Consider the following 26,509-nt stretch of genomic DNA (forward strand, 5'->3'; position numbering starts at 1 on the left):
ATGTAGGGATGATAACTAAATATTCCATGAAAATTTTTGTGAATCCTAGTAGCGCCATAAATTTAGGGCAAAGGATTATTGTCCAAAAGCTTATCCTGGATGTGCTGCTTTTTTTTACTGTTTCTAAAACGTTTCCCATGCAGTTGGAAAGAGATGAAACAATACAGTGTGACTTAGGTGGCCAAGCATACAAGAAGAATAGTGACTGGTTACAATGAACAACCCGTGAACAACCCATAGTCTGAAAATGACTCATTCAGCAGGTTATTTGGTGAATATTCAGGAACAATTAATCCAATTGAAGAAAATGAGCTCTGGCTTGTGAATGACTTTCTAACCCAATAAAGGAGAAGGCCAGATTTTTCTAACTTTAGGCACCCAAATAAGTGGTGTGGTGGTTTTTGTGCTTTTTTGTTTTGTTTTCTTTCCCCCAGACATCCAGAGCATGTAAGCTCCCTACAGCCTTCTGTGAGGACTATGGGTGAAATGTGACTGGCAATGCAGCCCTCGTTGGCAAGACGCAGACCAGGGTGCTTTGCATCAACTAGACAAAGACTATAACCGCTATTAAAATCTACACTTAAATACAGGCACTTAATAAATGTCCACGTTGTCTTTAGGCAAGTCAGTTCCACTCCTCATTATGCCGCCCGAGAGCATCTTTATGAATGAACATGATGATGATAGCGTTACTGGCTGCTCATTTGGGCTTCTGGGACATTTGTCACAGGAGAGTAACTCATTTGCTCGTCATCAGAAGCTCACCCTGATCAGCATTTTGCTGGGTTTTGTCCTGAGCTCTGATCTTCACGAACGTTACTAATATGTTAGTCAAGAGCAGAGGAGCACCTGGAAGCATGCATTGGCCAATAAGGTCCCTAGGCCCTCACATAGCTCATGTTTATGAGAGCAATATTGTCATGCTTGTATGTCTGAGCATGGTTGTGATGTGCTCCCATTAGTGACCCCTATTCTGGGTGGGTTAGTCGCTCAAGGCAGAGGCTTGATGCACAAATTTTTCTTCACAAACATTTTAAATGTTTCGAATTATAGGAAGGAGTACAATGCTGGCAGGGGGAACCTTAAAGCTCTGTGTTCTAAAAATGTAGGGTCTAATTCTGTTCATGCTTACACTCGTGTAAAATGCAGGGCAATTGAATGGGCTTCAGATGAGTCACGTTGATGTAATGGAAAGAATCCAGCCCAGTTTTCTTTAAATTCTTGTATAATTAAAAATGGCTTCATTTTTTTTTATTTTTTATTTTTGCCAGTTTAAAATGATACTGTGCAGGCTCTTGGCTTCTCCCCACCCCCACAAAAAAGATTTAGATATGTGAAGGGATAAAAAACAAAAAGGGCAGTTAAAGTAGCCAGGATAAAATTACAAGGGTTATTTAATCCTCATGCTTCAAAGCATAAACTGATCAACAGCTGGGGTTAGATGACGTTTCCCCCACCCCGTGTTAGAGTATTGCACAATTAGGTTCATGCTGCTGGTTTTATGCCTTCTGAAGCATCCATGCTGGGCCATTCTCTGAGACAGGATGCTGGGCTAGATGGACCATTGGTCACTTACAGGATGGTAATTCTTATGTTCATAATTCAGCTTTTGCTAGTTTGATGTTTTTAAAAGACCACAAGGGAAAATGCAGGCAACAAGATGAGCCCGTCAGAGCCACCTAGGATGCCTACTACTTAATTCACTTGGCTTCACTATTGTCACATTAATCATCCGTGACCAAATGTAGAAACTTCTTTTCCTGAAACTCTGAGTAGCTGGCAGTAGGTGTCTGTGCAATGTGCAGAGGCATATCCCTGCCTTTTTTTCTCCCCAAGAGAAATGTGCTAGATGTTGGAGCAGCTGCCACCCACAAGAGACAGTTAGAGGGGAAAGTTCAGCCCCTGCTTTGGAGGAGTGCTTGGACCGTGTCAGCTGAATGCGCTGGGTTCTCTTGGCCTCAATTTTGGGATCACAGAAGCTGCTGTTGGCTAGAAGTCCTTTTCCAAGAAGGCTCACTGATGTCCCTGCTCATTGGAAAAGTTTGTTTGGAGGTAGTGAGTCAGAAAATGAGCATCACTCGTGACCATGACCTTTTCATGAAAATCTCCATACCATGTCAGACAGGTTGTGTGTTTTGCATTGGCCATCTCCTTGGTTGTCCTGAGACAAACATGCAACAGAGGCTCTTTATGATCATGAAACTCTGTATTTCCTTCTTCCTCTTTATGTAGGGGTCTTGACAGGGCTGTTCTAGTACTTGCAGGGTAGATCTAACTGGGCTACAGCTGCGTTTTTATTTATCTAGGCTGTCTGTGAAGCAGGTGGTTTGGCTCTTAAAGTACCTGAGACCTTTCTCTTACAGAGTGCGTATGGGTCCCTCTCTGAAGTGATGCAGAAGTGGAAAGAATATCAGCTCCAGTGCCTGAAGTATCTCTATGAGACGCCTCCTCTTGTGGCAGGTAATGCTTGGCAGGAATGGGATGTTTACTTTATAAAACATCTGCTAACTGGGGCAAGGAAACACAAAGTCCTCCCTCTCCATAACTCCATTTCCATTCTCTCCAGCCCACTGATTGTGTTGCTTAAAAACCCACGTTTTTGCATTGTTGCATCTGAAGAAGTGGGTTTTTTACCCACGAAAGCTTATGCCCAAATAAATCCCTTAGTCTTTAAGGTGCCACCGGACTCCTCGTTGTTTTTGTGCGATAAAACCGTTCATCTCTATGGCCCAAAGTATCTTGCAGTGCCATGGCTCATGTTTGGTTCCAAGGCAGGCGGTATTGTCAGTGCAGCCTGCAGGATGAATGCCACCCATGGAGTTCTGCAATGTGCCCTGCAGCCTTTCATATGGAGGAGCAGCCCGAGGGAGACGATAGGTCCTAGCAAGGAGTGTTCTACAGGGAACTTCAAGGAGAGTTCTGCATTGGACATATAAGGCCATATTCCATTTACACTCAGTCCCCTTAATATACACCCACTTTAAGGGCCCTTTATCTGTCAGAGTGGTGTAAAGGGGCCTTAGTGTAAATGAGAATGCAGTTCATGGTCTCTATAGGCTGAAATGTTCTGTTGAAGATAAGGGCAGCTGCAATCTGTTCAGTGTTATGCTTGGCAAATTGCTGGGACTTGCTGACAATGCAGCCCACAATTGGACACGCCGTGGGAGCTCCTAGAGTGCCTCTGTGCTACAGTAAAGCTCTGAAAAGGACTGCGCGGGTCTCAAATTACATTTATAAAACACTGTTTTTTAAAATGTTATTCGTTTCCCCATAGCTGCCTCTGTTAGTTGTATTGCTACAATGGAGTGTATAGTGATAGCAGTAGTGGGAGGGAGCCATTCATCTCCCTTTGTTCCATTATGCTCAGAGTGATCACCTCCAAGACTGACGGTTCAATAAATGTGAAGCTGTAGCGTTAGCACATTGAATAAGCTGTAATGCTGATCTATGGTAATTTGTGTGGGCATATCAGCAATGTATCAATGTATTAGTTTAGAATTCACAACATCATGACAGCAACCAGTTCTCAGGGAAATATTATATACAGCATCCATAACAAGCATATGAGCTGCTGAGAGAACCAACGTGAGAGACTGGGCTACACAAAGGCAGAGAGATGAGAAGGATACTTGGCACCAGAGCAGGACGGAAGCCTCTGGCTGTAGGTATTGTGGCACCATGGCATGAGATCTTTGCGATGTCACCTCTGCAATCATCCTGCCCATTTGTTCAGTCAGTGAAAGAGCAGCCTGGGAGGTTCAGTCCCTTCCCTTTATTCTTGTAAGGGGTGAGGATAAATGGTAAAATAAAACAAAACCTTTTACAGTTATGTGGTGCAGCTGCTTCGCCTTCATTCCTCCTGTTTTCTGATGATTGCTCTTCATAGTGATCATGGTTCAAGGTCAATGCTTGATCCCATTCTCCATCTCTCTGCAGAAGGCAAGTTCTGCAGAAGGACATTGGATGACTATGCCTGCTGGCCTGATGGGCTACCTGGGACCTATGTGAACGTAAGCTGCCCTTGGTATCTTCCTTGGGCCAGCACAGGTAAGGGCCTGTCCTTTCTGGGCAAATCCAACCCCAAATGTGAGATGTTTGTCTTGCAGCAGCCTGTTAAACTTACACAGCCATTGCAGCTGAGACACTTAAAAGCTTCCAATACAAGGATACTGATCCTAGTCCATCCTAGCTAATTACTTTGCCATTTTCCTTTTGCGGTAGGAGAGGAGGGTCGCATTATGCTCTGATTGGATCATGTGTGCCAATCAGTGTGTGGGTATCTGAATGGCAAGGAGCTAAGAATCAAGTAATATCTTATACTAACCAGAACCAAATGTGATGCCTCTCAGATGCAAATCTAAAAACCTAGATAAAAGCTGTTAAGAGGAAAAAGAGAGCAACATACAGTAGATAAATTGAAACTGGGGAGAAAGTGTTTTAATGTTCCTTCCTTCATTTTGCATTAATTTCTGGGATTCATTGCTCTCTGGTTTATTAGAATGTGTCTGTGAAGAGGTTGTCACTGGGAAAATTCTGGCCTTAAAAATCTATGATGGGACCATTATGATTGTGTTGTCTCATCTCCTGCATAACTCAGACCATGGAATTTTACCCAGCGATTCTTGTATTGTGCCCAATGAGTTGCAGAGCATGTCTCTTTAGAAAGACCTCTAATTCTGATTTAAAGAGCCCAAATGTTGGGAATTTACCACCTTCCTCGATAGTCTGTTCGAATAATTAATTATCCTTTCTGTTGAATTAAGTACTGTAGGTAAGATACTAAAAAAAATTCAGATTCTGTATGCAGTGGATTGTGGGGAAAGATGGCAGGGAGACTGTTGCAACTCTCTGATTCTCTGTCTAGTTTTAAGCCAACCCTGGTGGTATTTAGAGTAATTGGGGGATCTGCCTTAAACCCTCTGAATAGGTAAATTCCGACATGGCCATCTACCAGCTGGGAGTTGCAGGGCCATGGCTTGCGCACCTGCTTGTCCCTAGTGTATCCTACACTGGGGCTGCAAGGTGGTGATATAGGAGCTGGCTGCACTGCTATGCACCAGCTTGGGGGACTTCCTCATGCTCTGGGGGAAATCCTCAGCTGGGGAGATACGACCAGATTCCATTCCATTAGCCTGAACAGCCCAGAGTCACAAATTATTTTTGTTGCCATGTAGTGGATTGCTGTGGCATACTTGCTCCTCACAAACAGCCTCCAGCATGTAAGTCACTCCTGTGTGTGTGTGTGTGTGTGTGTGTGTGCTCCAGCCAGCCAGCCACTCCTTGGTTCTTAGCAGTCATAAAAGTTATCACAGGGTGACCCCAACACAGTCCCAGTGTCAGATTTCCCGCCCCTCCCTCCCAGAAACACATGTCCTGTACTGCCCAGACCTCTTCTGGACAGTACGGTTATGTTAAATCCGTTACCCAGATATTTCAACTTGAACATTGGATAAAACATTGGATAAAACAATAAAACAAATTTATTAACTACAAAGAGACATTTTAAATGAATACAAGTAATGAGGTGTAAATGTCAGAAATGGTTATAAGAAAAATAAATTAGGCACCAGTAAGCATTTTCTCTTTAACAAATTGCATTCGAAACAAAGCCAAGTTTTTTCACCACATGCTTTCAGCAGTGTTACTGACCATATTCTTTGTCAGGACCCCCTCCCCCAGAGTCTAACACCTGCTTCCTTTGTCTCTTCAGGTGCAATGAATGCGATAGGCAGAGAGGGGGGTCCCTTGGGGTGTTTGTCCTTCCTTGTTATAGTGTCAGTTCCCCTCATAGAAAAACATTTCTAGCTGAGAACCAGGAGTCAGTCTATGTAGAAGGATATTCCCTGCTGGTGGTGGTTTTTTTTTTTTATTTTATTTTATTTTATTTTTTCACCCGTTTGAACTTCCTTTGTGTTCCCTTCCTGCTTGATGATGACTCTGTTTACTGCTTAGATGCAAATTAAGCAGAGCATACATTCCTTTGTTTAGGACAGACCTGTTTGCCAGTTTCTGTTTGGCCAGCGCAGTGGGGTTTGGAACATCAGAAAGGGGAATCTTATAACTTCACATACAATGTTGCCACACCTATTTTACCAGGACAATACTGATCAGCAAATTGAGTTTTCAGATGATACCTTAAAAGGCATACCTTATACCAGGATTATTACAGGAGAGAGATATTCTGTCACAGCTGCTCACTCCTTTTTCCCTGGCTGTCTGCAATGACCCTTACACTTTTCACATTACTCCTTTACCAGTACCTCGCTCACACTCCATGTTGGAGATATTTTTTTCCAATTTGTCCAAGGTGAATATCATATTCTTACTCTGTATATATTTCTGATTTCCCTACAGCACTTTTGTATTATTTCTCTGCTGTTGGTAGCAATTGTCAACTTAGTATCATCTGTGAATTAATATGCTGTTTGTTTATCCCCTCCAGATCATTAATAAAGATATTAAACCTTTCAAGCTATTTAAAGATTTTCTTTTACTAATGCACAGAATCAATGTTTACCTTCCAATTACCTGACCTAAAAGCCCCTCAGATGCTCCAGAACTCTTTCCAATAGCTCTAATCTTTTTTGATATCTAATAACCTACTTATAGGATTAAACTCCTTCCCTCCCTCCAGCAAACCCATTTATTTTCAATCTTTAAGACACTACGTGCAGTCATTTGATTGATAACGACACTTGAAACCATCACTGCAAGAGAGAGAGTCAGAATTTAACGCAATACTGTGGGGAATAAGTTATCAGAATGTGCAATATCTTTCATATACTTTTGCAAATAAGTAAAACATGAATTACTGTGAAAGAGTATTTGAGTGAAAATAATAGCAATGCTTTGGACTTCTATAGAGTATTGCACAGGAGGGTGGCAAAAGCACGTTAGACACAAATTAAGCCTCCCAATCTCCTTCCCTCTTCATTGCTGGTTATACCCTATATCATCCCCATTTGACATAAGGGAGTTGGGGGAAGGAAGGGGAACAAAGAAATAACACAAAAAGTTACTGTGAGAGCTGGAAATGTAACCTAGGAGTCTGAATTCCCATGGCCTGATTCATCACTGCACCTTGTGGAGTCATTTACGCCACTGCCAAGTGGGGGTAAAATGCTGCCAGACTAGAAGGGTAGTGTGCTTATGCTTGTTTTTCCCTGGAGAAAAATGTTTCAAAAGATGCAGTGCAACAGTGAATTGGGCCTTCAATTCCCTTCTATAACCACTGAACCACACTCATTTTTTATTCTTACATAGCAATGCATTCCCATAAATCCAAAATAGGCTCCAGCACTTCTGGGTGTGGACCCCTAATCTTCTATTCTACACATGCTGAGAAGGGAGATAATAAAGTTACGAATGAGGCTTTGTTCAGGAAGGATCTCGAAAGGCTCTTTGGTGAGGTCTGATGTTACGGAGTGGGAAGTGCAACAGTTAAACGTAGCTTGAGACGTGTGACCTTAAGCTGTGTCTTCACTAGAAATGCTGCTGTGGCACAGCTCTAGCGCTGCAGCTGTGCCCCTGTAGTGCTTCAGGATAGACACTCACTACAGTGATGGGAGAGGTTTTCCCGTCGCTATAGTTGATCCACCTTCCCAAGAGGCGGTAGCTAGGTCGACAGAAGAATTCTTCCATCAACCCAGTGCTGTCTACACTGGGCGTAAGGTCCAGCTTAACTACATTGCTCAGGAGTGTGGATTTTTCACACCCCTGGGTTGAACTAACTTTTTAGTGTCGACCAGGCCTTAAGAATATGCTTGACTTTATGCCTGGGGGTCATCCCATTGATGGAGGTTAGGATAAGCAGGGCCGGCTTTAGCAGGTGCGGGGCCCCACGCCGGGACGCGAATTGTCTCGCGCCCCCCTGCCCCGGCCCCACCCCGACTCTGCCCCCTCCCTGCCCCATTGGATCCCTCCCCAAATCTCCGCCCTGGCCCCACGTCTTCCCCAAGCATGCCGCTTTCCTCCTCCTCACCCCTCCCTCCCAGGCTTGCGCTGATCAGCTGTATGGCGGCACAAGCGCTGGAGGGAGGGCGGAGAAGCAGGACGCGGCTTTTTTTTTTCCCCCCGCTCCGCCGGCAGCCCCGGACGTTGCGGGGCCCTCTTAGGCGTGGGGCCCCATTCCCGGGAATCGGCCGAATCGGCTTAAAGCCGGCCCTGAGGATAAGCCTACACTTAAAATGCTACAGCAGCACAGCTGTGGTGCTTCAGTGTAGACACTCACTACAAGGACAGAAGGGGTTCTCCTATCGCTGTAGTTAACCCCCAGTGTAGACAGTGCTAGGTCGAAGGAAGAATTCTTCCATCCTAGCTACCACCTCTCAGGGAGGTGGGTTAAGTCAGTTTAACTAAGTCTTTCAGGGTGTGATTTCCCCCTCTCTCCCCCCCCCCCCCGCACCCTGTGAGATGTAGCAATGCCGATGTAACTTTTCAGTTTCGACCACCCCTTAAGAAGTAACTTCTCTTGTCAACAGCTCAGTCAACTGCAGGATTTTTTGCATCTTCCTCTCAACACCTGCTATTGGCTACTGATCTGGTATAGCAATTCCTATGTTCCCAATTTGTGAAGTGAGGCTGTAGCCATTGCAGATGCTATGGAGAGTGTGAATGCTGCTCCTGCTGGGGATAGAACATAGAAAGCAAAGTAAATGGAAAAAAACTAGCAGTACTATTTGACCTGGATAGTTATCACATTAGGGCTTGGGATATATGTATTTTTTTCAAGTAATTGCTTAATATGATCATTTTGTGTTAAAAGGTAATCAGATTCCATTTAGCCAGTTACATTAACAAGCCTGAACTGGTGCCAGTTGGAGTAGAGGGCTGGAAAAAGACCCCACACTGTGAGTGCTTGCAGTGAGAGATTTTTGTAATGCAGGAACTCTTCTTGTTCATACTGCAGACTTGGCCAGCTTTGTATTTGAGCAGCTACTCACTCTTTCTCATTCACAGGTCCCATTCTCCGTCACTCTGTCCTGGTGGGCTATCAGTCTTAGCACCAGCCTGACTCATGGCTTTGCTGATACATGTAGCTCTGCAGGGTGACTAGCAGGACAGGAAGTTGAAAATGATGTGAAGATTGTTTTTTCATCCACTTAGCCATTAGCCCAATCCCTGATGCTATCAGCAGTCTCCTCTTCTCTTTGTCTGCAGCCACCGGCTTTTCTCAGGGAGGTGTAACTGTGTCCCACAGCATGGTAGCTTCTGAAACTGCCTGCATCAAACTGGTAGCCTATACTATAGTGCCCTGACCAGGGAGGGTCCGAACAGGTCGCTGTTCTATTCTAGAGTAAATAGGGGGAGTCAGAGAAAATTCTCCCATCTTTGAGGGGAGGCAAAGGTCTGCATTTTCAAATCCATGTTCCTAAAATTAGGCACCTAAATCCATATTTAGACATCAAGCCAGGAACATTCAAAGGAGCTGAAGAGAATTAGGATCCCAGTTCCAGGGAATTAAATAACAATGGCCTGAATCGGAGAAGTGCTAAGCCATACTTCATATCAGCTTTTTGCCCTCTGCCAGACTTAGACCAGCAGTTTCCAGTCCCAAGCTGTCTGGGCTGACATGTCAGTTGATCAGCTAAGGTCCTGGCTGAATCTGCTGTAACCCATAGTGGGGGTTTGTCACTCATGAGCCTGAGACCGGAGGAAGCACTAGGCCCTAGGGTTTAGTGCTAGTCAAGGACTTGGGAGACCTGGGGTCTAGTCAGTGTTCAACCACAGACTTCCTGTGTAACTTTAAGCAAGTCATGCAGGCCTGGATCCACAAAGGGACTTAAGTGTTGTGACACCCAGTGTTGCAGTGCCTAGAAGATCACTGGTACAACACTGCAATCTGCAAAGCCTGAGGTTCCTATACAATGAATGGGGAGAAATAGGCAACTAAAATGCAATCCACCATAGCCAGCATGCTAGGCGGGAAGTCACCTAAGCTAGCCAATAGAAGAGGCCAACAAGAGGGGTATGTCCCAAGCCCTGGACCTCTTAGGGTTTGGCACCTAAATCCTTTGCTTTCAATCCCAACCAGAAACCTCTCTCCTGGAATCAGGTGGCTTAGGTGTCTAAGTAGTTTTTTGGGAGAAAAAAACCTGCATCGTGCCACACGAAATGGGAGGGGGTTAGTGATGCCTGCCTTGTGACTTTTAGCCCAGGGGTTAGCACACTCACCTGGAATGGTGGTGAATCCAGGTTCAATTCCCCACTGTCTGCCAGAAGTGGGAGAAAGGGTTTGAACAGGGGTCTCCCACACCTGTAACGAGAGCACTTCAACCACTGAGCTATGGGATATTCTGATGTGGGAGGTTTAAGTTGGACATTAAGAAAAATTTCCTAACTGTCAGGGTGGTTAAGCACTGGAATTAATTGCCTAGGGAGGTTGTGGAATCTCCATCATTGGAGATTTTTAAGAGCAGGTTAGACAAACACCTGTCATGAATGGTCTAGATAATTAGTCCTGCCACGAGTGCAGGGGACTGGACTAGATGACCTCTTGAGGTGCCTTCCAGTCCTGATTCTATGTGGAGCTCCCTCAGTCTCTCCTGTTGAAGCCGTTCCACTTTGGATAAATAATTAGTCACTGGGCCAGACAGAGTGCAAATGACTCTATAGCTTGGTTGTTAGGGTACCCTCTGCTCCAGGAACTGTTTAATTATTGATACACAGTGGAACAACTTAAACAAGAGAGTTTGAGCTCTTGAGCTTAGGCGGGAGATAAGTGTCTGGATGCTTAGAGTGAAGCAGCAGTGCACATGTGCATGCTCAGAGGCAGAAACGTAGGCACCTAGGGAATTTCTACAGCAGGAATTGAGGTGCCAAGTGAGTGTAGGCACCTACAGGGTTAGGTGGCAGGTGAGCGGGGGGCATACTGGATCACAGTGGAGCCTAAAACTGGGAGTTAGATGCCTAAGTACCTTTGTGAATCTGGGCTGTAGTGTTTCTGTAGCTCAGTTCCCCATCGGTAAAATGGGGATAGTAGTGCTGCCCTACCTCCCAGGACACTTGTGAGGATAAAATGCGTTCGATTGTGAGGGGGTCAGATGTGGTGACGGAAGCCATACAAGTACCTTAGCTAGACAGACTGTGGTTTAGAGCAGTTCATGCTTTATTGCATGTTGAGTGGGAGGTGAGCAGCTGCTGTGCACCACATTCCAGCAGAGAGGCTCAGCATCACAGTAGGGATGAGCTGGCCAGCGTACCAGTCACTAAAGTACTACCTTATTCCCGTCTTCATTATATGAAGTACCAAACATCTGCGTCCCCTGGTACTTCAGCACAAGCTGGCACTGTGTGTGTACTGCAGTTGTCTAGATAATGTTTCCAAGACTGCGTCTGGCAATGACAGCAAGACGTACTTTGGAGGATGCTTACCTGTTTTCTATTCTTCTTGTGGGCAAGTCTCAGGGCATTCTGCTATGGGGAGAATTTGCTGATTGCAGCATTTCAATCAAAATACTTTAAAGATGATGTGAAATTATGTTTTTCCTGTTGAGGCTGTGTAGCAAATATTCATCTGATTTACATGAAGCAGGCCTTTTATATTCCCGCTGCATGAAGCTCAGATTGGGCCACCTGACACAATATTGGAGTCCTTCTACCTAACTGTTTAGTTGCTTTGATAACCCAGAACCATCTCCATTTCCTATCTGCCTTAGGTACTTCTATTTGCTCCATCACCATAGCAGCTGAGCACCTCATGATCTCTAAGGGATTTATCCTCACAATACCGCTGTGCTCCAGGGAAATACTATTATCCCCATCTTACACATGAGGAACTGAGGCACAGGGAAGCCAAGGTCACACAGAAAGTCTATAGCAGAGCAGGGAATTGAATCTAGGTATCTCAAGTCCCAGCTTAACACCTTAACTGCTGGACTATCCTTCCTCCTTCCTGTGATTCATTTTCAGTGCTCGTGGACATGACCTGTTCATCTTCTCAGGAGCCCAGTAATGCAATGCTTAGCGAGCCACTTCAGATAAAATAAAGCCTAACCTGAATTGATGCTCAAAACTTAATCTTCAAAGTCTGAAGACCCTGGGGTAAATTTTTCTGTTTTTTATTTCCATAGTAGCCTCTGCATCTCCTGGCCTCAGACAGGGCTGGGTTGGAAATGTTGAACAAGTGTGAAACAGTTCTCTTGTGGTTTTCCTTAGTCCTGACAGAATGTTCTGGAGGACCTGTTCCCATGAAGGTTTGAGCCCACTTTTAGACCAACTCTGAAGTCCAGAGAAGCCAAGGTAAAAGCTTTCAGTGACTCCAGTAGGTTTTGGATCAGGTCTTTTGCGAACACAAAGGCTTCAGAGAAACTTCTGCCTGAGCCAAAGCTTTTGAGATTTGATCACTAGTAAACCTACAGAGTGACATTTTGCACTCAGTTACGTACAAGTAACCCTGCGGAAATCTGGTAACCATAAAACAAGACTGAAGATACTGTGACCATTTGTATGCACTGAAGTCAATGCATTTGAGGGGGTGCAATTGAGGGCAACTATGTACCTCAACGTACCATCAGTTAGGAATATTAAAGGAAAATAGCAGTGCCCCTTTGAGAGAAAGCATCCACTTCCAGTTACTGTCACTGGCTATGCATCTCAGTATTGTTACTTTTAAAAAAAATTTAAGGTCAGTTGCCAATAATGCTGTATGGACCTGGAAAGCTTGGAGCAATTCATTTTACATTTATGTCCTTTGGGGTTCTGATATTTTATTGTTTAATAGCACTAAATCCTCTTAAATAGAAAATCTTCCAGAGATAGTGGTTCCAAACACGACTTATGTGCACAGTAACCACATCAGTTGTTTTTTATGTATACTGGAGCACATAAAGGTTAGCTGCAGCCTGGTGGAGCATAGCCATGTCTCAGTACCATATGACAGCTAATGTGTTCCCTCTCTTCTTATTGTTTCGAGTAGTTTAGAAGTTAGTGGCTGTGGGTGTGTGTCTATTGATTTAAATTACATTATTTGAAACATAAGCATTAAGTAGATTATAATGAAACACTATGTCCAAGATCTTTGGTTGCTACTGATACACACATTTAGTAGTTATAAATAGAGATGACACCAGCTCACAAAATTCAGATCTGGCGCCAAACTCCCCCGAAGTTTGTGGATGTTTGTATCCAGGGTTTTGCTTCAGGATTCATCCCTAGCTATGCTGTCTGATTCAGATGACCTCCTAATCTACTATGATCCTGGATAACTTTCACTTAATTCAGTGGGCTGCCCAGTAGTAGCAGGCTCTGCAGTGGCCTTGTAACCAGTCAAGACAGTGGTCCCCAAACTTCTCCTGTCACCCCCACCCCTTACCAGTAATGGAATCTATCCACGCCCCTGCCCTCCCCTGAGAAGTTTCTTTGGTTTAGGCCTCCACAGCAGTAACATCTCCTTTATTATATAAACACCCTCTAAAAGGAGTTTCATTTAAAATGTGGTATAAAGTAAAGGTGGGTAGAGGGTTCACTACACCCTTTTCCTCTTACACCAAAATTAAGTTTGTAGTATGCTTTCAAATATGTTAACTTGACCTCGAAAGGGGCCAGATTATCTCCCTAGAAGAGATGTTAATTTGCATTTGCCAACCCTGTAAAGCAATTCAAATTTTAAGTTTCCTTCCCTGGACTAAAAGTTGTCTCAATCTAATCAACAAATTCACTTTGCAAATAATATGAAAACTCACTTACTGACAGGAAGTTTACCTCTGACTTTATCAACCTACATCTGTTTATAAGATGATAAACTCTAGAACATATGCGACTCTTGTTTCAAGGTCAGAAATATGGACTGTTGGAATAAACAGTCAGAAATTTCATTATGAGAGATACAATGGAGGGATATACATGTCACAGCTCAGGGCAACTGCACCAGCTGCTTGTATGTGTGTGGTGGGGAGGTGTTGAAATGTCAATACTTTCTTATATACTTGGTAGGACTGTGTTGTTATCCAGGATTTTTTTTTTGTCAGAGTGGCCTTTCCAGTTAAAATAAATACAAATATATTATAGTTATTATATTATATAGAAGTACAACTCCCCACCAAGATGTTTTTTTCATTAGAAGTCTCAGGTGAAGAAATATATAGCATCTCATTACAGGGGACAATCAACTTTACATCTTTTAATAGAAACAAAGTATGCTCTTGCTAGGTATTGATGAAAGAGAATGTTAATCCAGTCATTAGTTAGTAACTAAGGTTCTGAATTAAGCATTAATCTTGTATAGCAAGTGCTTTGCTGAAAAGGGACTAAGGCTATTATCTAAATGTCCATTTTCCTTATCTGAAAGTTACCAGCTAGTTGGAAGATTCACTTTCCAAGCCCCAAAGACTAGATTCTTTTTTTTAATTATGTAAACTTAGTATTTTTCAGCAGTGTTTCCCTATTGAATTCTAAGAGTTTGTCTTCCTCTGAGACAGACAGACACACACACACATTCGAATTCTGATCTCTCTGGTGTAAATCAGAAGTAATTCCATTGAAATCAGGCAGAGTTACATACATGTAAGAACAGAATCAGAGCCCCTGTGAATATAGATTGCCAGGATTGAATGAGTTTGGAACTCTTTGCCTTTTTTATTTGTTGTTATTCCTCTTAATTTTTGGATCCCTTACATATTAGTATATAATATTTATTGAAAAATACAAAGATTTTCTAAGACAAAATCTGACTTTTCGTAGAAAGATGTACACAGATGTATATGTACAGACAGTCTAGGACATCCTAGTAATAGTTTTATTTTATAAAATATATATATTTAAAAATCCATCCCCCTTTCATTTCAAAACAGTTTCACAAACACAGTTTTAACTTTAAAAGTGCTAGGCTGTGCAAAATGGCTGCAGTTTTCCTTTAATCTCGCACACAGACTCTCTTATTTATCGGCATTGTTACCCTTTCCCTCTAATATTTTGCTGTGAACTTCCCCCTGAGAGTTTTCTGTGATAGGCAAAATCCTCCACCATCACCACCCCTCACCTCCCAAGAGATCCTGTCACTTATTCTGGAATTATGGCAAATAAAGACTCATCCTCAAACACACTCCAAATGATGACTTTTAGAATTTGTATTCATCACCTTAAATTTTGTTTGAAAAAGAAGGAAGTCCTTATGGGTGCCATGTTTATGAGAAAACCCAGTTTTATGGCTTCTTCCATGAAGATAATGACAGTAGTGCTGGCTTGTTGCCAGCCTCATTTTTCCTTTCCAGCGCTAATTTATTCTGCTTTCTGACAATCAGAATAACAAGAGGTGAGTTAGGGAAGAACAGGAGCAAGTGCCCAATCAGCATAATTGGTCTTTCAGCAAAAACCGGCTTGCATACACACAACCTGCTTGATGGCTGTCCCTAGAGCTTAGTGAAGTGGGGCAGCAATCTCTGTCAAGTGAATACAAATGCAGAGACTCCTGAGAGATTGTCCTCACCCTCACTGTGGATGAGTGACAACAAGCCCTTCCAAGTTTATACACATGAGCAGTCAACTAGCTGTGGATTTTTGATGTTTAAAGAGTGTATTTTAACCTCAGCAGGAGAAGAGGAGCTCTCAAAGCCATAAAGAGACTTTTTACCTACAGACAGTGATGAACACATGAGAGGAAAGGCAAAGAATGTGTGATACACTGACTATAGAATCTTGTAGGAGAATCCAACCTTACGATAAGGATATGGGATGGTTTGAGTTTAGTAAAGTTGTGTTGGAAATTAAGTTTGTAATAGATGTGTTAGTACCCATCCATAACTGTAGTCAGTGAAGGTAGCAATACCTACAGTTAAAGCTGCCTGATGCTTCCTAAGATCCTATATTTAATTGTTTATAACTTTGCCAAACTTTAACTTTTCAAGTTGAAATTTTCTGTGCTGAGAGTCTGCATAAAACTGAATTATTTTTGGAAGTTTCAGCCAAAAATCTTCAGCTTCTTCCCAGACTGAGATTAAGGAAAATGGTGGTTTGCCCCTATTAAAAAGAAAATCTGTACAAGCGTTTTGGTCAGAAGCTTTAGCTTTGGTGGATGGAGTTGAAATTTGGAAAGGGGTATTTTGTCCTGATGTCAGATGTGCTTTTTGCTGATCCTGTGACTGACCATGAGACCTCTGCCTTCTTCCACGCGCATGATGGATGGTATTCTGGGAATTAAATCAGGGTTGTGCAGTGAAGGAGACTGTTGTCTTTAGGACCCTACCTTGTTTACTGCAGAAGTTGGAAGGTGACTAATGAATGAGGCAGGGGAGTGCTGTAAGAGAGAGAACAATCTCATGGTTTAGGCAGTTGAATGCTGCAGTGGAGAACTGGATTCTATCCCTGCCTCTGCCACAGAGTTCCTAGGTGATGCTGGCAAGTCACTTCAGCCAAAATGTTCACAGGTGCCCACTCATTTTCTGGGTACCCAAATGGGGATGAAGATAATGCAACCTCACTTCACTGGGGTATTGTGAATGTTAATGCATTGATCTTTGTAAAGAACTAAGATACTAAATGAGAGCACCATAAAATTCCATGAGAAAATTACTAATTCTGTGTTCAGTGCAGAGGTTGTATGGGGTGGTTAAATAAGGCCTAGAGCCACACACTGAGTTGTAAGGATACAAGAAATAGGGAATAGCTACCCATTTTGTGAGCACTATTCATCCGGGGAACTGAATGAGGCAGGGAGGGCCTTGTGGAAAAATAGTAATGATCATGTAATTAAAAATCGTATGATGATATATACGGACAAGGGGGCTGAATTAAAACATTGCACTGGCGACTTTAATTCTGGCATTTCCTAACTTTGGAGTGCTTGACTTTCTACCTTTAATGTTCTTTTAATGTAGTTTTTGAGTATAATAATAAATATTGTCTGCACATATTAAATACAAGATCCACTGAGAAACGAAAACTGCGTCCCGACATAAAGGGAGTCTGATGCCCCATTTATGGGGAACAGGGTTAGTACAGTTAGAAGCTTACATAGAACAGAGAATGTTCCAGCATGGAGCACCACAAAACTGTGGAGGAGGCACTGCTGCCTTCCTATCCACAGCACCTGCCTCTTGATTATGCAGCACGATTCCTTTCTACCTATCACCCACCCCTTTAGAGCAGAACTTTACAATACACAGACAGAATAAATAGAATACAAGATTCAAGGGAAAACAAATGCTTACTGGATATTTAAAGCCAGAAATACGTGATGGGAAATTCCTGATCGGTTATATGATCAGTTGCACCTGTGTTGACCAGTGGAAGATTGTTCCTCAGCATCTGTTCAGCCCAGTTTTAAATATCCCTGGTGCAGGAGCTAAGAATATAATTTAGGATACTATGGTGATGAGCCCACTGTAAATATATAGCTGGGTAAATAGGTTTGCAGTAAAAGCTGGAACCCCTCTTCCCCAACAAGTTGAGACTGCTCATGGGTTTCATGCTGCCAGCTGCAGTTTGGACTTCAAAGCCAAATGCAGGATTCCTGGACTTAGTGCGTGTTTATTGCAAAGAAACTCAAGTATGGGAGTGAGACATTTAAACAGTAACTTCCCCAGCAAAGAACTGACTGCATGTACACATCCAGCGAGCTGTGCGCTCATGCCACATTGAACGATAAACTCAGCTAGGAATGAGCCGAGACGAGTTCTTCAAAGGAGGAGAAACTCCTCCATTAAAATGTATTGTCTTCCGCATTGAAGGTCAAGTCACTTGATCAGGGACCACTTCAATCTGTGGCAGCAAATCATTCTGTTGTTACTCATTCAGTACAGTCACTGCTGCCTTCGAGAGAAAACTGTTACCTTTTCCAGAACATTGGGAATTAATGAAACTGGCTAATTCTAGAATGTCACATTCTTTGTGGAAGTTTAAACATGAAAGTCAGTTCAGAAGTGTGATTCTCAGCCTGGGTAGGCAGACTCACGTGAGCTCTGCTTGAGCTAGTATGCTAAAATTAGCAGTGTGTACGTTGTGGCATGAGCGGCCAATCAAGGTAGCCTCCTGAGTTTGGATCCAGGGGTTTGTGTGAGCTTGGATGCAGGCAACTAGCCCATGTCATCACCAGTGCCACCACTCCTATTTTTAGTGTGTTCCCAGCTGCAGTGTAGACATACCCTTGTTGATCTTAAATTCTATATAATTACAGTACAAAAAACGGATCCTGAAGAAGCAATAAGGTACTGCCATTTAGATCTAACTTTTTAAAAAGATAGTATACTTAGCTTTGGGTCAAGGCTGATCATTACATGCTGGGTCTCATAGTCTCTGCATCCTACAGCGTGTGGTATTAAAAACAAGAGGTGCCTGGGCCTCTTTGTAGGACTCCTTAGCCTCCTTTGGCCTGTGGATGCATCTTGGTCATCCCACATTTTAACTCTTCATCTTGTAAATGGTTTGGGTAGAGAGTTTTGCAATAAGCCAATGAAGTAGACACACTGAGGTTAAAGTATGAAGGATCGTATGGTCCAGATTGGCTTATTACTGCATTTTGTTTTGTAATATTTTAAAGATAAACCTGTATCATCTTAAAGGTGAACTGCTAAAATGGCCTTTCGTTTCAATCCAAGGTTACTAACACTTTCTGTGTAGATTCAAAGCTTTCCTTTATTTCAGCCATTATTCTGACTTCTGGAGTAGAATTAGTGGCTCTAACATTAATGTCCTCTGCAGCAATTCACCTGCCTAATGTGTCATCCACTAAATCTTGAGGAAAATTAACCCTTTCTGTTCACTACTGTTCACCTAACAAGCAATCTCTGGCAATGCAGCAACATCCCCTACAGTTTTCACAGGTTATAAATAAAGGGAGTGGATGATGAAGCATTCAGACAAAGTGGTTAATGAATATGAAATACGTTACATGCACAGGCTGCCTCTCTTTCTTTCTTTCATAGACCCAGAGAGAGACAGACACACTTATTGAAGAAAATTCTCTACTAGCTTATAATTTTATATTATAATATAACTATAATACTAATAACAAAGTACTAAACACCAATTAACAAGCAAACCAGTTACCAATTTCAATACCAGTTACAATACCAAATGCCCATTAGAATACCAATTACAATACTTATTACAATACCAATTACCAAGGCAATTACCAGTTGCAGTGAAATCACTATATTGTATTATTTTGTATTATAAGTTCAAATAATTTTAACCCTAATTTTAAAATCAAATTTAAAAAGTGAAAATTGAAACATTTTGGTTTTATCAAAATGTTTTGATTAACCCCAAATGATTTGTTTTTGTTAATTTTGTTTTACAGAAAATGTTGACTTTATTTTCCAATTTGGAACTTTCTTTTTTTAAATGTCAGAATTTCCCACAGAACAGAAATTTGGAGTTTCGATCAGCTCTAGTTTGTAGTAAGCAGGAAACTGGTTGGCTTGGTATATTGACAACAGGATATAGGCTCAATCTGGATCAGATTGATAGTTAGTCAAAGCTGTAATCAAAAGGCTCCTTGATGACTTATGTAAAATGAATTAATGCTCTCTGGTCAGTTTCTAGTGGGTACATGTCCATGTCGCACTGCTGTCTCAGCAAAGGGCAGGGGCTGAATTGGCCCTGGTGATCAAACTATGGTACCTTCTCAACCAAGAGGTGGTCTAAATTGAGGCTGAGGCATGTTAGCAAGCTACAGTGTTTGGGAAGCAGTTTGCACTGCTGCTGTACCTGTTTTGTGGATAAGTGTTGAGTCTCCAGCATGTTTTCATACCATAATGAGAGAGTCTGTTCTAAATACATGGATAAGACTTTTACCAGCACAAAGGTCCCTTTACTACAGTGTATCTGAAAGATCCCTCCTCTTCCTACTTTTATTTTGATGGTTCAGTATAGTTCTATTTTATTGTATGCCTTTTAATCTTATCTCATAGCAGGAGGCTTCTAACAGCCTCTGAAGGGCTCTTGATTTGTTGTTGGTTTTACTCTCTTTGCGTGAGTAAAAAAATGTGTGGGCAGCTTAGAGAGATTTATGGCTCAATTTTTAGAGCAGAGGTTTGGCCAAGCATCCACATTTTTGTGTGCGCATCTTAGTGTACCCTTTTCGAGTGTTCCCTGTTACCACTGTTACTAATTTTGGGACTAGTATAGGCAAAGAGAGGAGGGGATATGTGGTCTTTGTGTTCCTCTATCTCCTCAGCAAATCTGGGTATTTGCTTACATTCCTGGTAAGACAACTTTGTAATGACTCAGCTTGCAGGGAGACTTTGGCAGGAACCTGCACATATGCATACATACTACAGATGGGCTTACGTCACAAAGTTCAGGATCAAACTTTCCTAAAGTTCTGGAGTGTTTGAATCTGGGCATTCAGTTTAGATCCATTTTTTCTCCTAACAAAACACATGCAGTTTCCTCACCAAACAGAGGTTTGTTTTCAGCCACAAACTCTGTGGGTTATTGCTGCTGAACAGTTGGAGCGCTCTTTGGAGTACTCTTTGTAATGTTGTTCTTGGAAGCTGTACACAGTTGGCTGTGAGAATGAATGAATTGAAGCGTTTGTTACAGGAAAGGAACAAGGTGAAGAATAGCTGTAATAAGGTGACAGGTGAGGGAGAGAGGGTAGGCTAAGCTTTGCAGTTGTTCTATTCTTCTTGCCAGTAAGTCTGTGTTCTTTCCCTCCTTGTCGTTGGCAGTGCTCCATGGACAAGTTTACCGCTTCTGCACTCCTGAGGGCACTTGGCTGCTGAAGGAGAATTCCACCCAGCCATGGAAGAACATTTCTGAATGTGAGGCATCAGACGGGGTAAGGAGAAGAGGTTTTGCCTATAAAAAATAGTAATAAGTCAACACTTATGTATTATTCTTACTGAAATTAGCTTTTTCAACCTGATCTCTCTAACTGGCCCCAGTGAGTCTAACAGTAAGAAATTTTAAGGCTCTCCATTTAATCTCGCTTAGTGTTTGGTGTAGATAAGAGCATTGGAAGAAGTAATGCAGACAAGCACAGTGCTGATCCAGTAAACAGATGCTCAGTTCAGCCTAGCATAATACTGTGATCCACACAATGGTACCAGGCGAGAAGCTGCAAAGCCTTAGGAGAGAACTGAGTTGCCTTTAGTTTTCTGCACAGGGATGAAATACAGTAGTGTTAACTCACTGTGGTGAAGACATTTAATGTTCATCTCTTTTGTTTTCTTCCCACAAGGGAACGCTGTCAGGGCAAAAATAATGTCCTTCCCTGTGTTGCTAATAACAGCTTGCATGATTAAAATTAACTGAATTGTTAAAAAATAATCCTTTCCGCCGTTTACCTTGACAAACGGGAAGGAACGGGTTGAAAATCTGAAGTTGGAAGGCAGTGTGGGTAAAAGTGATCATGAAATGACAGAGTTTATGATTCTAAGGGGAAAACAGGAGAATAAAGAAATGGGCTTCAAGAAGGCAGACTTTAGCAAACTCAGAGAATTGGTTGGTAGGATCCAGTGGGAAGCAAGTCTGAGGGGGGAATAAAAGAGTTCAGGAGAATTAGTAGTTTTTTAAAGAGACATTATTAAGGGCACAAAAAGCAAATGATACCAGTGAATAGGAAAGTTAAGAAGTATGGTAAGAGGCCACCCTGGCTTAACCAGGAGACCTTCAGTGACTTGAAACTAAAAAAAAGAGTCATACAAAAAATGGAAACTGGGTCCAAGGATAAATATAAAAAAACAACACAAGCATGTAGGGACAAAATTAGACAGGCCAAGGCAAAAAATGAGATTAAACTAGCTAGGGATATAAAGAGTAAGAAGAAAGCATTTTACAAATAAATGAGAAGCAAGAGGAAGACCAAGGACAGGGTAGGCCCATTGTTTAATGAGGAAAGAAAGACAATAACAGAAAACACAGCAATGCCCAAAGTGTTAAATGCCTTTTTTGTTTCAGTTTTCACTAAAAAAGTTACCAATGATCAGATGACAAATATAGCAACATCAGTGTAAATGAGGTAGGATCTGAGGCTAAAATAGGAAATGAACAAGTGAAGAATTACTTAGATAAGGTAGATGTCGTCAAGCCGGCAGGGCCTGATGAAGTACATCCTAGAATACTTAAGGAACTGGCTGAAGAGATCTCTGAGCCATTAGCCATTATCTCTGAGAACTTGTGAAGGATGAGAGAGATCCCAGAGGACTAGAAAAGGGCAAATATAGTCCTTATCTATGAAAAAGGAATAAGGACAACCCAGGGAATTATAAACTGGTCAGTTTAACTTTGGTACCCAGAATGGTAATGGAGCAAATAATCAATCTGTAAGCACCTAGACGAAAATAAAGTAATAAATAGCACTCAACATGGATTTCTCAAAAACAAATCATGTCAAATCAACCTAATATCCTTCTCTGACCGGGGAACAAGCCTTGTGGATAGGAGGGAAGCAGTAGATGTGATATATCTCAACTTTAGTAAGGCTTTGATACTGTCTGACATTACCTTCTTGTAAACAAACTAGAGAATCATAGCTTAGATGAACCACTATAAGGTTGATGAACAACTAGCTGGAAAACTGTACCCAGAGAGTAGTTATCAATGAGCCACAATTGAGGTAGAAGAGCATATTGAGTGGGGTCCTGCAGGAATCTGTCCTGGGTCTCCTTCTATTCAACATCTTCATAAATGATTTAGATAACAGCATAGATAGAGAGTACACTTATAAAACTTTCAGATGGTACCAAGCTGGAAGGGGTTGCAAGCACTTTGGAGCACAGGATTAGAATTCAAAATGACCTTGGCAAACTGAAGAAAAGGTGAAATTCAATAAGGACAATAATGCAAAGTATTACACTTAGGCAGGAATAATCAATTTTACAAATACAAAATAGGAAATGACTGCCTAGAAAGGTGTACTGCACAAAAGGAGTTGGGAATTATAGTGGATCACAAACTAAATATGAGTCAACAATGTAATACTGTCGCAAAATAAAACCACATAATTCTGGGATGTATTAGCAGGAGTGTTGTAAGCAAGACATGAGAAGTCCCGGTAATTCTTCCACCTCTACTCAGCACTGATAAGGCCTCCTGTGGAGTATTGTGTCCAGTTCTGGATGCCACACTTCAGGATAGATGTGGACAAATTGGAGAAAGTCCAGAAGAGAGCAACAAAAATGATTAAAGATCTAGAAAACATGACCTACAAGGAAAGATTGAAAAAACTGGGTTTGTTTAGTCTGGAGAAGAGAAGACTGAGGGGGGACATAACAGTCTTCAAGCATGTAAAAGGTTGTTATAGAGAGGAAGGTGATACATTTTTCTCCTTAGCCACTGAGGACAGGACAAGAAATAATGGGCTTAAATTGAGATTTAGGATAGACATTAGGAAAAACTTCTTCTGTAAAGTTAGTTAACAAATTGCCTAGGGAGGTTGTGGAATCTCCATGGTTTTTAAGAACAGATGAGACAAACAACTGTCAGGGATGGTCTGATGATACTTATTCCTGCCTCCATGCAGGGAACTGGACTAGATGACCTATTGAGGTCCCTTCCAGTTCTACATTTCTATGATGTATGCTCTTTGTCTACTTTAACTGAACTTGGGCAGCAAAGTTAGACTGGTCAATTTCACTTCCTGGCATTAGACCTTGGGAGAAGTTAAGAGCTCTCAACATGCTATAGGACTAGCCCTTTGCCTCTGACCTATTTGTTGAGTGCACAGTCCCTGTCTCAAGGAGCTCCATGCTCTAGTATAGATACGGACAAACAGTCCAGACATAGGAGATCCCCAAAACTACCAGGGGTTCCTATTCTCCCAGAACTCCCTGTTCTGCAATGCCACAACCCTTCATAGGGAGCAGGAAGATTGTAAATTGGAAAGGGCTATGAAAGGGAAGAAGAGAAATTCAACACATCTGAAGGAAAGTTTAGGAAATGTAAGCAGTCCCCTAAATTGCAGCCCCATCCCTTTTCCCACTCCTTCAAAGCTCTGTGGCATCGAGAGGCAGCTTTAGCCTAACACAGACTGCATGCCTGATCATTTTTAATTCCACTTGCAGTTTAAAGCTTCTTCCTTAACTATATATTGAGAGCTGCCAAGTAGACAAATACCTTATGGCAGCACTTGGCCATTTGGTACATAGCTCATTTCCATAAAATACAGTGCTTGGGGGGGGGGGCAATTATGTTAAACCCTAAATACATTGTGTCACCTCCTGATATGGAAATAGCTTGCGATTTTTATTTCTATTTTCACTTTAGCAGATGCAGAGCTCCTAATTGCCTGCTTTTCAAATATGTTTGTGCATTTGTATTAAAGTAGATGGAATATATGGGCTAAAGGTGTCAATATAACCCAGTCACTGTCCAACATTAAACTGTGTTAAAGAAGGTTTGGTTTTGGTTTACAGAGACCTCCATCTGCTTATTACCCTGGCAAACATATAATTAAAAATCATGTTAACCTCTTATTAAAGATAAAGAAAAGAAGGAAAAACAATTAAGGCATTTGAAATGTAAAGTATTAAGTAAGGCTTTTATTTTAACAACATCCCTTGTTCCCTTTCTCTGTAGCTGGAGAGTGTTTAGAAGGAAAAACCCTCTTGTTTGACAGACTCTTAGAGAGTATCAGAGATGGTAATAACTGTCCTGGGGAAAAGAGAAGAAGTTAGTTGAGATGGGCTGGAGCTGCTGCTGCTGTTGGGAATCATTAAGAAAGGGATAGATAATAAAACAGAAAATATCATAGTGCCTCTGCATAAATCCATGGTACGCCCACATCTTGAATATTGCGTGCAGATGTGGTCACCCCATCTCAAAAAAAGATATAATGGAACTGGAAAAGGTTCAGAAAAGGGCAACAAAAATGATTAGGGGTATGGAACGGCTTCCATATGAGGAAAGATTAAAAAGACTGGGACTTTTCAGCTTGGAAAGGAGATGACTAAGGGGGGGATATGATAGAGAGCTATAAAATCATGACTGGTGTGGAGAAAGTAAATAAGGAATTATTTACTCCTTCTCATAACACAAGAACTAGGGGTCACCAAATGAAATTAATAGGCAGCAGGTTTAAAACAAACAAAAGGAAATATTTCTTCACACAACGCACAACCCTTGGAACTTCTTGCCAGAGAATGTTGTGAAGGACAAGACTATAATAGGGTTCAAAAAAGAACTAGATAAATTCATGGAGGATAGGTCCATCTATGGCTTTTAGCCAGGATGGGCAGGGATGATGTCCCCAGCCTCACTTTTGCCAGAAGCTGGGAATGGGCGACAAGGGATGGATCACTTCATGATTACCCGTTCTGTTCATTCCCGCTGAAGCACCTGGCATTGGTCAATACTGGGCTAGATGGACCTTTGGTCTGACCCAATATGGCCTTTCTTATGGTCTATGTTAAAGTCCGATCCTGTTTCATATCAGATGGTGTTTGGGACTCAGCTGGAGTTGGTAAGGGTGGCAGTGTCATCTGAGTCCTTCTCTTGAACCCAGTTTGGTCAAGATATCTCTCAGGATCAGGATGATGAAGGCATGGGGTCCCACAAGGTGGTGGTGGTGGTGGTGGGGGTGATGGTGAACCTCACTCCAGTAACCCATTTTTCTCCCCAAAGTCTCTTAAGGACCCACCAAGGGAATGGTGGGTGGAATAGCCTATCCCCTCATGATTTTGTTCACGAATTAGGCCTAGTTTTCAAAACATGAGTTTTGGTTCACTGATTTTTGGTTCCACGCTTTTCTTGTTTACAAGGGATGATCTTAACACAATCCTTGAGTTATATTGGTATGCCTTTTTGTTTGGACTAATTCAGTCTTTCTGTCTCCCTTTCATACCTTTTCCCATCAGTACGTGTTGTTATAGGTTATTGTGACATCTTATGAACTTTTATGTACTTTTTACAGTTGAGCTCACAATTAAGGTAAATTTTTAGGCCCAGTTATCACAACATGTATCCAACCACTGAGGGCTTAGTTTGGGTAAAAATCATTGTCATGTTGTGGGCATCCCCCAAACACAAACCCACTAGGAATGTCGGAGGGAGGCTCTGCACAAATATCACAAGCTGATAGTGTTTTGCCATCACCCTAAGGTTTGTTTTAATGTAACATCCTCCAAGATGAGAGAGGAGGCATCATGTCCTTTAAACTTTAAACATCAGTTTGGGCTGCGTTGATGTTTCAAACTGTTGAGTCTCAGAAGTTGTGCCAGGCTGTGACCCTGACAAAGTCTCTCCTCCTGGACTAAGCAGTCTTCAAATCCTTCCTTTTAAAACACTCTTATTCCACAAAACCTGTCAGTGATGGCCTCTGCACTCAGTCTGAACCCTCACATGCTGTGCCGTGTGCCTCTGAATGGTTTTATCAATTTCTGAAGCAGGGAGAGTGTCTTCCTTTGTACAGCACAGTGCACAATGCTCAGTAATTGTAGTTCATCAACCCAAAGTGGAGAAATAAAATAGATGAGTCTTGGAAATAGGTTTGTGATTAGAGATGATCCAGAATCAGAATACAGGATCTAAATCCTGCCCCACAACCCAAACATCATGATTCAGGCCTGTCTCTAGCTATTGCATGTTCTACAAAAAATCTTTTCTCCCCAAGACATGGACCAAAATTTTC

General features: G+C 42.0%; 1 protein-coding gene across 1 annotated transcript in view; it reads left to right on the forward strand.

The window, feature by feature from the left end:
* Positions 1 to 26,509, forward strand: part of GLP1R (glucagon like peptide 1 receptor) — an 84,093-nt gene that overhangs the window by 28,773 nt on the left and 28,811 nt on the right. Inside the window, exons 3-5 of the mRNA XM_065401474.1 lie at positions 2,307 to 2,460; positions 3,937 to 4,047; positions 20,610 to 20,719. Of these exons, the coding sequence (XP_065257546.1) occupies positions 2,307 to 2,460; positions 3,937 to 4,047; positions 20,610 to 20,719 (375 nt within the window). The remainder of the gene's footprint in view (positions 1 to 2,306; positions 2,461 to 3,936; positions 4,048 to 20,609; positions 20,720 to 26,509) is intronic.

Source organism: Emys orbicularis, chromosome 3 (assembly GCF_028017835.1).
Source record: "Emys orbicularis isolate rEmyOrb1 chromosome 3, rEmyOrb1.hap1, whole genome shotgun sequence".
NCBI lineage: Eukaryota > Metazoa > Chordata > Testudines > Emydidae > Emys > Emys orbicularis.